The following is a 15,383-nucleotide window of genomic DNA, read 5'->3' as shown; positions in this document are numbered from 1 at the left end:
TTTTTTTGAGGCAGGGTTTCTCTGTGTAACAGCCCTAGCTGTCCTGGAACTAGCTCTTGTAGACCAGGCTGGCCTCGAACTCACAGAGATCCACCTGCCTCTGCTTCCCAAGTGCTGGGACAAAATTTAGGCGTGTGCCACCACCACTTGGCTATCTCTTCTTAATATGGAGATTTGTTTTTATTTATGTGTCTATGTGTGAGACAGTGTATCGTGTGTGGGTGCTCATAAAGGCTAGAAAAGGAAGGGTTTCCCTGCTGCTGCAGTTATAAGTTCTAGAAGACCAGGAAGCTCTCTTAACCCCTAAGCCATATCTCCAGTTCCTCCACCTTATTTTTGATCTCTCACTGAACCTAGAGCCAGCCATCTTGGCTTGATTGGCTGGCCATTAGACTTCCTCTCCCACCAGTATCCACCTATTTTTGCCTCCCACCACTGGACTTGCTGTTACGTACTGCCATGCCCTCCCTACCTTTTGTATGGGTGTTGGGGATCCAGATTCAGGTTCTCATACTTGAACGTCAACTGCTTTATTGGTGAGTAGGTCCTGTCTCCCCAGCCCTCTATGATCTGGCTGAGACACTCATGTGAGATCATGTGTAGGATTTTCCATTTAAAGTGACACTGATACTCATCTGCTGTGCAGTGCGTGGACAAGGGAAAGAATTACACTAATACACACACACACGCTGTGGCAGGTGGGAGAGCTGGTCCTGCCCCTTACAGGCTGCAACAGTTTAGTTTTGGGGGCTTGCCACCCAGCTCCCAAATGAATCACACAAGAAGTCTTATTCTTAGTTATAAACATCCAGCCTTACCTCGGCTTGTTTATTGCCTGCTTTCCTTAACCTGTATTATCCTGTCTACTTTTTGTCTCTGGGTTTTTCCCATTCTCTTACTTCTGTAACTCTTACTCTTACTCTGTGGATTGTGTAGCTGGGTGGCTGACCATTGATGTTCTCCTCTCTGGCTATTTCTCCAATCCCCTTCTCCTAGTTCCAATTCTGTCCTTCTAGATATTCTCTCTGCCTGCCAGCCCTGCCTATCTTTTTTCCATCAGGCGTTCTAGACAGGCAAAGTATCACAGCTTCACAGAATTAAACAAAGGCAACACACCTCAAAATAATATTCCCAACACAGCAGACCATGCACCAAGCCTATGCAGCACAGTAGAGCTGGCCCTGGTGTGGGTGCAGGTGAGTCAGCCTAAGGGCGTGAGAGCACGAGAACTGCCTACTGCATTGGGTGAGCAAGCCAGGGCAGTGCTGGAGAGCTCATCCTGGTGCTGAGAGTGAGGAGAGCGCCCCGACTGACCAACCTAGCTACCAGCAGGCCCAGAACCCCATATCCACCCAAACTGTGAACTGCTGGAGCACATGAAAGGGCCAGTTCTGCAGATCCAAAGCCACGAGATCTCCATGACGCAGGGCAACAGGATATCCAAGAGGAGTCCCGGAGAGGGCCCAATATCGACGATGTAGCAGAAACTGGGAGGCCTCAAGCCAGACCAATGACTCATTGCAGTGGACATCTGCAAATAAAGATATATAGGCTAGAGGCCTTACTGTGCGACTCACTGTGTCACACTGCGGATTCCATGGTGGTACTTTTTTTTTCTGTCTTTTAAGTTTTATTTTGAGGGTGGAGATCAAAGGACATAGAGTGAATACCAAGGGATGGGAAGATGAATGGGATCAGGATGCAGGATGTGAAATCCATAAAGTATCAATAAAAAGTAGGGGGGGAAGAAAATTTTGAATTTCAGATTTTTAGTTTAGGGATGATCAACCTGTAGTAAAATTGTAGTTATTCTTTCAAAATCACTTCCTTGATTCTTGAGTGGGAAAGAGACTAGGGGTGTGTGTTTGTCTAGCAAGTAAAACTAATCTATAACTGTCATTTTGTGTGTGTGTGTGGTGATGTTACTAAATATTTGATAGAAGCAAAGCAGATCAAGGGGATAGATGAAATGTTACATTGTTATTAAACTATCTTGGAAACTGTAGTGGTAAAACCTGTAGTTTTGATGTGGGAATTGGAATACCAAGACTGAGTAAACTTGGACATGTTATCCTTTACTGATAAGTCTGTAAAGTCTTCTTCCATCTGCCGTGAGAGCACCATAGAGGCTTCGGTAATCAGTGTGATTTTTGTACTCTCAGCTTATGGGTGCAAATGTAAGGACGCAGACATTTCCATGTCTTTGGGAACTTTTCATTACTTCATCACCCTGTCCATAGGGAAAGAACAAATGTTCCTGCCTATGGTCTCAGTATTTGGGAGACTAAGACATAAGGGTTCCTTGAGTTCAGGAGTTCCATGAACTCTGGTAATATAATAAAGCCCTGTCTATTAAATAAATAAATAGGGTGACCAAAAGCCCTGTATGACCTACTGTTCATTAGTAGTGGTTCTTAGAAGTTCTGTAGAGAATGTTTGAATTATCTCTTAAATTTCACCTGTTTCAGCCTAACAGTAGCAAGCAAAATTAATCTATAGCTAGGGCCTATTGTTGTTGTAGTAGCATTTTCTGGTAAAACAAATGGTTGGTTAGTTGACTGGTTGGATTTTGGTGTAGCATCTCCTGTAGCCTAGACTGGCTGAACTCACTCTCGCTCTTCCTCTTACCTCCACTTACCAAATCCAGGATTACAGATGTGCACTAGAATGCCTGCACAGCTGAATATTCTTAAATATTGTCCAAATTATTCTGTCCATCTTGGCACCTCGCTCTGTGATGCTAGTTAACTGACCAGGCCCTCATATTAACACACTGTCTCTCTCCGCGAGGTCTCTGCCGCGGAGCCACACTGCAGTTCCTTTGTCAGCACATCTCATTTCTCGTGATCTCACCTAATTATCTTTTCTGGGTAACTTAGAACCATTAGAGTTCTGCTGTCAGGTGAATTTTTTTAATCTGTATGCTTCTGTGTATGTGAATTCCAGTGCCCAAGGAGGCTGGGGATCTCCCAGAGCTAAAGTTGTAGACAGATGTGTGCTATCTGATGTGAATGCTGGGAGTTGAACTTAGTTAGGTACACTGCCAGAGCTAACATGCTCTGAACCGCTGAGCCTCTTGGTCCCCCAGTCACATGAATTTTAACACAAATTTCTTAACTTTGTAGGTTTTAAGTCTCCTGGGTGTTGTTGGATTGCCTGAACTGATTATCCAGCTGGCTACTGTAGCAATTACTGAAACCGGTGATGACTGGAAAAGTCAGGTACAAACTAACTAAGTTTGATTGTTTAACTTAAGATTTGTTATCGATATGGTATTTTAATTCCTAATGCGCTTTTTTTGATATTTGGATCAGGCTATTTTAAGAACATGCATTTTCAAACATCATTTGGACTTGGGTCACAATAGCCAAGCATATGAGGCCTTAACCCAAATTCCTGATTCCAGCAGGTAATCAGTCTCCTTGTCATTTTTAGAGAAGACAGTTTACAGGCTTGTTTAACTTGCTAAGACAATTTGCCCTCATCTTCTCTCCTTGCAGTCAGCTGGACTGCTTGCGACAACTGGTGGTGGTTCTTTGTGAGCGCTCCCAACTGCAGGACCTCGTGGCATTCCCTTATGTGAATCTGCATAATGAGGTGATTAGTCTGTTCACTTTTGTCGAGTAACAAGTCTTTTCATTGCCGTGATTGTTATTAACTTCAAGATCTTATTGCTCGTCTTTTGATAGGTTGTAGGAATAATTGAGTCACGTGCTAGAGCTGTGGACCTTATGACTCACAATTACTATGAACTTCTCTATGCTTTTCACATATACCGCCACAATTACCGAAAAGGTGAGCAACTAAACTGGAACCTGGGTGTTGAAAGCAACTTTATGAGTGTAGTCATATTTCCAAAGATATTATTGGACATGTATTTTAGTTATATTTAAGTACAAAACTAGTGTTAACCTTTTGATGATTATCTAGTAACACTAGGAAAATATATACTTGTCCAATAACATTGAAAAACTGGGGCTGGAGAGAGATGACTCATGTTGAGAGTGCTACTACTCCACCGGAGGACCTGGGTTCAATTCCCAGCACCCACATGGCAACTCACAACTGTTTGTAACTCTAAAATCTGACACACTCACACAGACATACAAGACAGATTTAAAAAAAAAAAAAAAAAACACAAAGCACATGAAATAAAAGTAAATTTTTAAGAAATCGTGCCATGTTTAAAAGAGTTGATTGTGCATGTGTTCCCATTCTAGAACATTTTCAAGTGAATTCCAGGGAGCTGGTGCTTTGTGCATTTTCTTCTGATTGTGAAGGGAACATTGGCTTTCTCAAACTGAAAGAAAGCACTTTGTGCTCCTTCGGTTTAGCTCCTGTGCTCTTTCACGTTTGACTGTCTCCTTAAGTCATCTGAGTATAATATATAGTCTTCCCTATTATCAGTTGTTGAATTATCATGTCCCTTCAGTGTTATTCAAATTCTTTTAAAAGAGATGACAATTTGATGTTTAGAAGTATAATTAAATGAAAGCTGGATGGTGGTAGCAATAGGAGGCAGAGGCAGGCAGATCTCTGTGAGTTCAAGGCCAGCCTAGTCTACAGATTGAATTCCAAGGCTACATAAACACAGAGAAACCCTGTCTTGAAAAACCAAATTAAAATTAAATAAATAATTAAATGAACAACTTGACTTTAATCCCAGAACTCCAGAGGCCAGTGAATCTCTGTGAATTGGAGGTCTGCATGATCTACATAAGGCGCTTCAGGTCAGCCAATAATAAATAATGAAACTTTGTCTCAAAAAAAAAAAAAGGTAAATAAATAGCCTGATGGTGGTGGCACACACCTTTAATCCCAGGGCTCTGGAAGCAGAGGCAGGTGGATCTCTGTTAGAGGCCAGCTTGGTTTACAAGAGCTAGTTCCAGGACAGCTACGGCTGATACCCAGAGAAACCCTGTCTCGGAAAACAAAAATAAATGAATAAACAAATAAGCAGAAAAAGTTATCAAATGAGTACGCATTGTAGTGTATACCTTTAATCCCAGCACTTGGAAGGTTGAGGAACGGGGTTTATGAGTTCATGGATAGCCTGTGTTGGATAAACCTTTGGTCAAAAATTTTTTTAGGGTTGACTTAATAAAACCTATTAGAGATATAGACCTGGATATAACTCTGTTGGTTGTGTGTTTGCCTAGCATGCAACAAGCTCTGGGTTATTGATCAGTACCACATAAAGGAAGAATGGTGGTACACACCACACCTAGTACCTGGGAGTTGGAGGCATGAAGATCAAAAGTTCTAGGTCATTCTTGGACCAGTGCTACATAATACCAAGTCTAAAAATAGGGTTGTAGAGTGTAGAGGGGGCGGGGGAACCTAGATTAGAGATGAAATAGTATGAGATGGTCTGAGTGTGGTGGTGCAGAGACCAGCCTGGTCTACATAGCGAGTTCCAGGTCAACCAGTGCTACTACATAGTGAGATCCTGTCTCAAATAATTTTAGAGGAGATATGAGGATATAGTTCAGTGGCAGATCATTTGCCTAGCATGTTTAATACCCTAGGCTCAGTTCTCAAAACTGAAGACAAAAAAATCATTTGATAAAATGATATCTTAGTAATTTAAATTTTGACCTTCAACATGGCTTAGCAGGCAAACGTGCTTGCTGCCTGGTGACCTGATTTTGAGTCTCATAGACCACTTCTATTTGCTGATCACGTTAAAAGTAAGTTACAGATGTCATAACTCTTAATATATAAATACTGCAGATGACTATGGGCATTCTCTCTCTCTCTTTTTTTTTTTTTTTTTTTTTGATTTTCGAGGCAGGGTTTCTCCATAGCTTTTGGTTCCTGTCCTGGAACTAGCTTTTCTAGACTCACAGAGTTCTGCCTGCCTCTGCCTCCTGAGTGCTGGGATTAAAGGCGTGCGCCATCACTGCCAGGCTCTCTCTCTTTTTTTTAAAGTAGCTCCTAGAACTCTATAGACCAAGTTGGCCTTGAACTCAGAGATCCACCTGCTTTTTTGCCTCCCAAGTGCTGGTATTAAATGCGTGACCAACACCACTTGGTTCTCTTTCTCTCTCTTCTCACTAAGTAGCTCTGGCTAGATAGATCAGGATGGCCTCAAACTCACAGAGATCCACCTGTCTCTGTCTCCTGAGTGCTGGGATTAAAGGCGTGCACCACCACTACAGGCAACATCCTCTTACACCAAGAAAAATATAAAGAATTAGCCCAGCAGTTAAAAACACTTGCTTCACAATCATACGGACCACAATTCAGTTACCAAATGCACAGAATACTAGTGATGGACAGACATACATATAAGCAAATATCCTACATTAAACAACTAAAAATGAACCACTAAATGGCAAATTTTATGCTGTGTATATTTTAAAGGACTACAGGGTCCTGGAGAGATTATATATATATATATTGAAAGCTTATACTTTGCTATACATTGTTGAAAGGTAGAGGTGGTTGTTAGTTGCCCATCGTGGGTGCTGGGAATTGAGCTCAAGGCTTCTGCAATAGTAACACAAGCTCTTACCCCTGAGCCAGCTCTTTTGAGTAGGGTTTTTAAATTAATTTCTTCTATGTACATGTATTAGGAGAGACTTGTGACTCGGAGGCCTGGTCACAGAGTTGGTTCTCTCCTCTGACCATGTGGGTTTCAGGGATCAAATGCAGGTTGTCCAGTTTAGCATTAAGTGCCTTTATTTACTGAGCTATCTTACCAGCCCCATGTTGGCAGTTTTTACTATTGTTTTTGTCTTTGTTTTCTTTTTCATATTGGAGCTCAAACTCAGAGGCCCAAGCTTTTAGGCTCTGTGACTAAACTACTTCTTGCCCTGGGTTAGCCATTTGTAAGTGAACTGTTCAGAGGTAGCTAGACATTCCAAGTGTCATATGACCACTCTCCAAACACTCTTTTCATCCTAAGAAACTGAAGGTCTGTGCCACTGTTTCTCCTGCACTCTCCATCTCTAACATGCGCTGTTCCAGTTGCCTTCTCAGAATCTGACTGCTGCAATCTGCAGTACTTGTCTTTGGAACTGGCTTGAGTTAGCTTGACTTTAGGGTTCATCCATGCAGCTGCATGTGTTAGAATTTCCTTTTTATTTTCCATTTTAAGGTTGAATTATATGGTTCAGTGGTAGAAAACTTGCTTAGCATTTGTGGAGGCTCTGGGTTTGATTACTGGCACTACTACACCTCCAAAAAATGCTATAGGTGTATCAAAATATTATATTTTATTTTTCCATCTATCAGTGGATACATGAATCGCTTCTGCATTTTGGCTGTTGTAAATAATTCTTCAGAATAGTCTCTTCAAAGTCTTGCTTTCAGAAAGCCAAAAATGGGGGCCTGGGAGCAAGCTTTACAGTCAGTAAAGCACATGGTGAGTGGGCATAGGACCTGGGTTAGATTCAGAACCCACCTGAAAAGCTGGGCATGGATTTGTGTGCTCTTGTCATCCTGTCGTGGAGACAGATGGAGCTTCCTAAGGCTCCGTGGCCAGCTAGCTTAGCCTAAGTAGAGAAGTACAGACCAGTGAGCAACCCTGTCTTAACAACAGTAGATGGCTCCCGCAGAACACCCAAGTTTGTCCTCTGGCCTTCACATGTGCTCACAAGCATACACAGAGACACAAAAATACAGGCAGACGTGGTGGTACTTATCTGTAATCCATCAATTGGGACATAAATGCAGGATTAAGAACTCAATGTCATCTTTAGCTGCAAAGTGAATTCAAGGCCAACCAGGCCTCATAGACACTGTATTTTTTAGACACTGTATTTTTTACATTCCCTGAAAAGGTGCCACAAGGTGTTATCGGCGTAAATGAACGCAGACAGATTGTAATAATATATACAGCTTTATTGGGGAAATAGACTTACAGAACCACAGGTTCCTGCGCAGAAAGCAGAAGGGGTAGAGGGCTTATACCATCAGATTTATATGTAAACATTAGCCCGAGACTAACACGCCCCCTAAGGGGGTTGGGCTATCCCTACAACAGGAGTTGTACTTGATATTTTCACCAGCAGTTTTTGTGTGTGGCTTTACATTACACACAGTGTTTCCTCAAATTTTAGTGTCTCATGTGTATCTTAAAGAAACATTTCTGTCTAATTTACTCTTGTCTCATAGCTGGTACAGTGATGTTTGAATATGGTATGCGCCTTGGTAGAGAAGTTCGAACTCTCCGGGGACTCGAGAAGCAAGGCAACTGTTATCTGGCTGCTATTAACTGTTTACGCCTTATTCGTCCAGAGTATGCATGGATCGTACAGCCAGCTTCTGGGGCAGTGGTATGAAAACTTTTCTTTGTAGTGTTTTTGAATCATTAGTTTTTGGTTTTGGGTTTTTTTGTTTTGTTTTGTTTTGTTTGTTTTTTTAAGTTTCAATTTGCTTCATTTAATTTTTTTTAAAAGATTTATTATGTGTAGAACATTCTACCTCCATGTATGCCCGCACACCAGAAGAGGGCACCAGATCTCATTACAGATGGTTGTGAGCCACCATGTGGTTGCTGGAAATTGAACTCGGGACCTCTGGAAGAGCAGCCAGTGCTCTTAACCACTGAGCCATCTGTCCAGCCCCTTCTTCATTTAATTTAAAATGTCTACTAAAGGTGCTGGTGATGGTGGCACATACCTAAAATACCAGCACGCAGGAAGTAGAGACAAGGAGGACCAGGACTTCAAATATAGCCTCAGTCACATACTGAATTTCAGGCCAGCTAGCCTTGTCTACATGACACCCTGTCTCAAAAACATGCTTATTACATGATAGGCACTTTTAAATTCAGTCTTGTTTATTAATAGTTAGCATTTGAGAAGGCAGATACAGTTTTTCTTATCCTGCTGATAGTTCTTTGTGTTACTAGGCTATTGCCCAAAGTTACCACTGATGATAGAACTATGGAGCTGGTGAAAAGCATGCGATTTATGTACAGATCAAATCTATGACCTTGGTGGTAGATGAATGAGTCCTTGATAATCAGCTCCATTCTGTTGAATGACGGTTTCAGTATCCCTGTACCAGGTATGGTGGTGCATGCCTTTGGAAGCAGAAGCAGTTAGACTCTGTGGCTTTGAGGTTAGCCTGATTTACATTGTGAGTTCCAGGACAGGACAGCCTAAGCTATGTAGTGAGGCCTTTCCATAAAAAATTTAAAAAAAAGCAGAATTCTCTTGAGAATTTAGGCATGAATGCTTTAGTAGTTAATGCTATAAAAATAAAATATTGTCTTTTAGGTAGGCAGAGGTGGTGGAGACAGCACTTTCCCAGGGGATCTCTGTGAGTTCTAGGACAGCCAAGGCTACACAGAGAGACCTTGTCTCAACCCCCCACCCACACCCCCAAAAGAGAATTATCATTTGCAGCTAAGTCGCTGTTCTTTGTTTCCAGTCTGATCGCCCTGGCGCGTCTCCCAAGAGGAATCATGACGGCGAGTGCACCGCTGCCCCAAGTGAGTCAGGGATGCTCATCTTTGGACAGTAGCTATTGTTACAGTTTAGGAGACATGTGGATTAAGGGTGTGTGTGTGTGTGTGTGTGTGTGTGTGTGTGTGTGTTACAGTGATTATATTATAGACAGCTGGTAGCATATATACTGTTAATACTACACATCAGTGGTTAAGAGCACTGACTGTTCTTCCAGAGGACCTGGGTTTAATTCCTAGCACCCACATGGCAGCTCACAACTGTCTAAAGATCCAGTTGCAGGGGATCTGACATCTTCACACCAATGCACATAAAATAAAATTTAAAAAGTTAAATAAACCTTTAAAAGAATACTACACATAGTCAGTACATATGGTCAAATGACATTATTTTGTTTTAGTTTCAACTTGCTAATCTGTTAAAGGTTGTTTTAAGAAGCCTTTGAAAATATCATACTGTCATATAAAGAAATGAAAATTACTTTAAAGTATTTTGGGAATCTCTGTGGCCTAACCTGGTGGTGGGTGGCACATACCTTTACTCTTAGCACTCAGGAGGCAGATGGATCTCTGTGAATTTGAGGCCAGCCTGGTCTACAGAGTGAGTTCTAGGAAAGGACCCAAACCTACAGAAAAACCCTGTCTTGAAGAAAAACAAAACAAAACAAAAAAAGCAAGTTTCAGGACAGCTAAGGCTACACAGAGAAACCCTGTCTCAGGGGTCTAGGGAAGTGTTTCTCTTTAGGTTTAGAAGATAACTCATTGTATAAAGTGTCTGCTGTGCAGGCATGAGAGCCTCAATTCAGATCCCCTAACCCACATAATGCATATGGTGTACACTTGTAACCTAGCTCAGAAGAAGAGAAAGAAAGATATTGGAGTTCACTGGCCAGCTAATCTGACCCAACTGGGAGTTTCTAGGTTCAACTAAAGAAGTAGTCTCAAAAAAATAAGGTAGAGCTGGGTATGGTGACATGTGTCTTCAATCCTAGTTCTCGGACAGAAGCAGATGTGTCTCTGGGTATGGTGACACGTGTCTTTAATCCTAGTTCTCGAACAGAAGCAGATGTGTCTCTGGGTTTGAAGGCAGCCTGGTCTATATAACAAGTTCTAGGCTAGCCAAGGTTATGTAGTCAGACCTGTCTGGGGGTGGGGGGGCGTGTAGAAAGTGTTTGTGTTGGTTATTGTGTTTTAAGTTAACTCAGTATCAAACATCTTTATCAGGATCCTTTATAAACAGCTCATGGCCTTTCACAAAGAAAGTTTGGACTCCAGATTTAATCCCGCCTTTCTCACTTAGGTAGTTTAACAGCTAAATTGAGTTTTTGAAACACTAACTACTCCCTAAGTGCAAGTTTTATTTCTGATCATTTTGTTTAACTCAACTGTGTGTATAAATAAAGGGACATTGCTTAATTTTTACTGAATCCTCTATTTTCTTCATTTCTTCCTCTATGCCTTGGAGAATTAAACTGAGAGACCTTGTCCCATTTTCGTCCCTCAAAAGTAACAAGTTCACTTAATAGATGCTTCCTTATACTTTGGGTAATAAAATTTATTTGGTTTTTAGGCAATCGACAAATTGAAATTCTGGAACTAGAAGATCTGGAAAAAGAATGTTCTTTAGCTCGAATTCGCCTCATGTTGGCTCGACATGATCCATCAGCGATTGCCATTGCAGGTAGGAATTAACTTCTAACCAACCAGTACCAATGACAGGACCAGGCAGTGGTGTTATTCAGATGTTTGTCAACAATCAAAGCTTTTTGTCTCATTTGTGCACACCCTTAGGTGCACTAACTGGCGATATTCCATTTCCACAGGAAGTTCATCAGCGAAGGAGATGGTCACTCTTCTGGTTCAGGCTGGCCTCTTTGACACTGCCATATCACTGTGTCAGACTTTTAAGCTTCCCTTAACACCAGTCTTTGAGGGACTTGCTTTTAAGTAAGTAAAAATTAACTTTTAATAGCCTTAATGTCTCTGGGTGGCAGTGGCACTCGCCTTTAATCCCAGTACTTGGGAGGGAGAGGCAGGTGGATCTCTGAGTTCAAGGCCAGCCTGATCTACAGAGTGAGTTCTAGAACAGGCTCCAAAGCTATGCAGAGAAACTCTGTCTCAAAAAACAACAACAAAAAGTCTAATTTTCTAATCAGAAATTCTGTCTTATTATTTAGTGTGATAACAAATAATCAGAAGCTGCTAAACCATTATAAAGAGGTACTCTGATTTATGCAGGAATTTTTTAAATTGATAACTTATAATTTTATTTTAAACATAATCTTTATCAGGAGTAATGGACAGGTAAAGGCAGGAGAATCGAGTTCAAGGCTAGCCTCAGCTATATAGACCATGTCTCAAAAACAAACCAAAAATCTTGATTTTTAAGCTTTCTTGGAAAGACATTCTGAGTTAGATGATAATAGTGTTCATTCTAGATGAGGCATGTGCTCTTTTCAATCCTTTGGGATAGCTTTTGGTTCTTGTAGTCATTTTTGAAAACTGTTTCTTGTTTGTCCTCTTTCTTGTGTGTGTGTGTAAAGATAACTTGGGATATTGTTCTCTTGAACTTCCACCTTAGTTTTGAAACAGGATCTCACTGGCGTCTGGGACTTGCCCATTAGGCTAGGTTGGTGGGCCAGTGAACTTAGGAGTGCTCCTGTTTCTACCTCCCCAACACTGGAATTTCTTAATGAAACATTCTAATTTTTAGTTTTGAGATAGGGACTTTGTAGCCAAGGCTGGCTGAAATCTCAGCCATCTACTTTCCTCTGTCTCCCAAGTGCTGGGATTGAAGGTGTGCAAATGTCTCTTGATGACTAATAGGCATGTGGGTCATCCAGCTGTGTGACTTTTAGGAGGAGGAGAAGCCAGTGTACTAGTAATGAACTCAGTGATAGGCCAGAGCTAAAGCTTACTTAGCTGCCTAGATGTGGTAGCAAAAGTAAGTGACACTTCAATGGTTAGTTACCACTGTTGGACCATTTTCATTGCAGGTGCATCAAGTTGCAGTTTGGAGGAGAAGCAGCACAAGCAGAAGCCTGGGCCTGGTTAGCAGCCAATCAGCTGTCTTCTGTCATCACCACGAAGGAGTCCAGGTAGCCTCGTGTTCCTCTAGGCTGATAGATTCACCTTTTGCAAAGCTATAGCACTCTTTCCTTGAATAGATAACGTTTAGAATTTTTGTTTTTCTTTTTGAGACAGGTACGCTGATCTGTGTATCAGTCCTGGCTATCCTGAAACTCATTTTGTAATCCAGGCTAGCCTCGAACTCACTGAGATCCTGGGATTTTAAATCATGCACCCCCACCACCTGCCTTAATTTGAGGTTTCTTATTGTTGTTTTTAAATGTGATCTTATTATGTAGCCCACACTTTTCTCACATTTTCAGTTCTCCTGCCTCACCCTCCTGAGTGCTGGGATTGTTTCCACTCATGCAATGTCATACCTGTCTTTATTTATATGGTGTGTGCGTATTTGTGTTTTTTCAAGTTACAGGAAGTTGTGACCACCTAATACTGATGCTGGGAATCAAATGTGGGTCTTCTGGAGAAGCATCTGAGCTATCCCTCCAGCCTTCTGCTAGGTTTTTATAGAATCTGGAAGTTAGTCTGGAGAAATGGCTCAGTGGTTAAGAGTACTTGTTACAACCAGACATGGCATACACCTTTAATCCCAGAACTAGGGAGAGAGGGGCAAGCTGTTCTCTGTGAGTTTGAAGTCAGCCTGGTCTACATAGTGAGTTCCGTTACAGCCAGAGCTAGGTAGAAACCCTGTCTCAAATATAATTAACTAATTAATTAAAAGGGGCTTATTGCTCTTGCAAGACTCAAGTTTGACTCCTAGCACCCACATCAGGCAACTCACACAGTCTTTTTGATTTTCGATACAGGGTTTCTCCATAGCTTTTGGTTCCTGTCCTGGAACTAGCTTTTCTAGACCAGGCTGGCCTCGAACTCACAGAGTTCTTCCTGCCTCTGTCTCCTGAGTGCTGGGATTAAAGGTGTGCGCTATCACCGCCTGGCTCCAGTCTTTTTAAAAAATAAATTAAAAATGCTGGGTATGGTAGAGCTTGGTTTTAATCCCAGCACTTAGGAAGCAGGGATAGGTGGGAGTCTGTGAGTGTAGGGCCAACCTAGTCTACATAACAAGTTCTATAACACCCAGAGCTACTTAATAGAGAGACCCTGTCTCAAAATAAAAATAAAAGCTGGAAGTTTATAATTAAGCTGACAGTTATAGTTAAGACCATGATGTATTGTCTATGCGATATCTCTCCATATCCCCTTCCTCAAAAGCAGAGGGACCTCTTAGTTTAGTGTGGAATAGATAGCCTAGGTTCACAGCTACTTTCAAGGCTGGAGCAAGAATATCACTCATAACCACAAAATTAAGGCCAGCCTGGGCAACATAGCAAGACCATTTCTCAAAGGGAAAAACAAAACAAAAAAATCCCACAGCCTTGGGACTGAAGAGATCACTCCGTTTTTTAAGAGCACTCACTGTTCCTTCAAAGGACCTGGGTTTAATTTCCAGCACCCACATGGCAGCTCACAACTTCCTGTAACTTTGGTTCCATGGGATCCAGCACCCCTTCTAGGTATTGCATGCATGTGGTGCACAGATACACATAAAGCCAAAAAACAAGAGATTTTTTTTTTTAAATGAGTCTTTAAAAAAGGCTTTATTTTCTTGGCTCAGCTGTGATTTTCCCCCATTCCTTCTACCACACTGAGACTGTATGGCTGCCGTCAGTGCTCTCTTTACAAGTCCCTCTTTAGCAGCCTGCACTACCCTCCAAGGTCTGCTTTGTTCTGATTTCCTTTATGTACTTACTTTGCTCAAGACCCCAAGAAACTCAGTCTCTTCAGAATTCTCTCAAACGATCCTAATTCTAGTAAACTACCTTCTGTGAAATGCATTTATGCTGTATGTAGTTTAGTATTTAAAATGATAGTGTTTTAGAATCTGAAAGTTCTTGTTTAAATCTATTCTCGACTGATGTTATAGCATATCTGTGCTTGTATGATCTATAAACAGTACAATGTTCTTTTCTTCATGTTCTGGAAGCTAAAAGTCCAACATCAAGGACCTTCTTCCTATATCAAGAAAGGAATAGTCTCTCCTTTACACTAAGTCTATCCATAATGATTAATCCACTTCTTCAGTAGGGACGCTTCATGAGGCAGGGACCTCTTACTAGACCACATTTCTCAAAACTATTACATTGGAGATTGTTGCCATAAGGGCTGGAGAGGTGGCTCAGTTAGTTCCTAGCACCCATACTGGCCAGCTCACAACCATCTGTAACTTCAATTCCAGGAATCTGACACCTTAATCTGGACTCTGCAGACACCTGTACACATGCATAGATAGATAATGGATGGATGGACGGACGGACAGACCCTTAACAAGCATGCATACACATAAATCTTGTGCCATGCAGTGGTAGTGCACACCTTTAATCCCAGCACTTGCGAGGCCAAAGAAGAGATCCCTATCTCTGAGTTCCAGACCAGCTAAGTTTCTGGGCAACCAGGGCTACCCAGAGAAACCCTGTCTCAAAAAAAAAAAAAAAAAAAAAAAAAAAAAGAAAAAAAAAAAAAGGAAAAAAAGAAAAAAAAAGTAAATAAATAGGTCTTATTTTAAAACTGTTTCTAACAGATGAGCTTGGAGGGACCATTTCAAATTACAGCCTTTTTACTCTCTATTTTTAGTATTAGTGGGAAACAAATGGAGTCAGTAAACCTGCCTTTACCTGGGTCCCCATGACCTGACTCTGATCTCTAGACTTCTCAGCAAGGACCTTTACCAACCAAACCATCTCACTGGCTCCTAACGGTTGGAGTTTGCTTGCTTTTGTTTTCTTTCTTTCTTTCTTTCTTTCTTTCTTTCTTTCTTTCTTTCTTTCTTTCTTTCTTTCTCTCTCTCTCTCTCTCTCTCTCTCTCTCTTTCTTTCTTTCT

General features: G+C 41.4%; 1 protein-coding gene across 2 annotated transcripts in view; it reads left to right on the top strand.

Annotated features, from left to right (window-relative positions):
* Nup160 (nucleoporin 160) overlaps positions 1 to 15,383 on the top strand; it is a 70,084-nt gene that overhangs the window by 39,122 nt on the left and 15,579 nt on the right. For both annotated transcript variants that reach the window (XM_050124294.1, XM_050124295.1), the window contains 9 exons: positions 3,126 to 3,221; positions 3,315 to 3,409; positions 3,501 to 3,597; positions 3,690 to 3,795; positions 8,122 to 8,282; positions 9,385 to 9,445; positions 10,989 to 11,099; positions 11,242 to 11,365; positions 12,415 to 12,516. In XM_050124294.1, the coding sequence (XP_049980251.1) occupies positions 3,126 to 3,221; positions 3,315 to 3,409; positions 3,501 to 3,597; positions 3,690 to 3,795; positions 8,122 to 8,282; positions 9,385 to 9,445; positions 10,989 to 11,099; positions 11,242 to 11,365; positions 12,415 to 12,516 (953 nt within the window). The remainder of the gene's footprint in view (positions 1 to 3,125; positions 3,222 to 3,314; positions 3,410 to 3,500; positions 3,598 to 3,689; positions 3,796 to 8,121; positions 8,283 to 9,384; positions 9,446 to 10,988; positions 11,100 to 11,241; positions 11,366 to 12,414; positions 12,517 to 15,383) is intronic.

The sequence above is a fragment of the Alexandromys fortis genome, unplaced genomic scaffold, assembly GCF_014885135.2.
Source record: "Alexandromys fortis isolate MF-2015 unplaced genomic scaffold, M_Fortis_MF-2015_v1.1 scaffold_222, whole genome shotgun sequence".
NCBI classification, from domain to species: Eukaryota; Metazoa; Chordata; class Mammalia; order Rodentia; family Cricetidae; genus Alexandromys; species Alexandromys fortis.
This window is presented reverse-complemented; position numbering and strand designations above follow the sequence as displayed.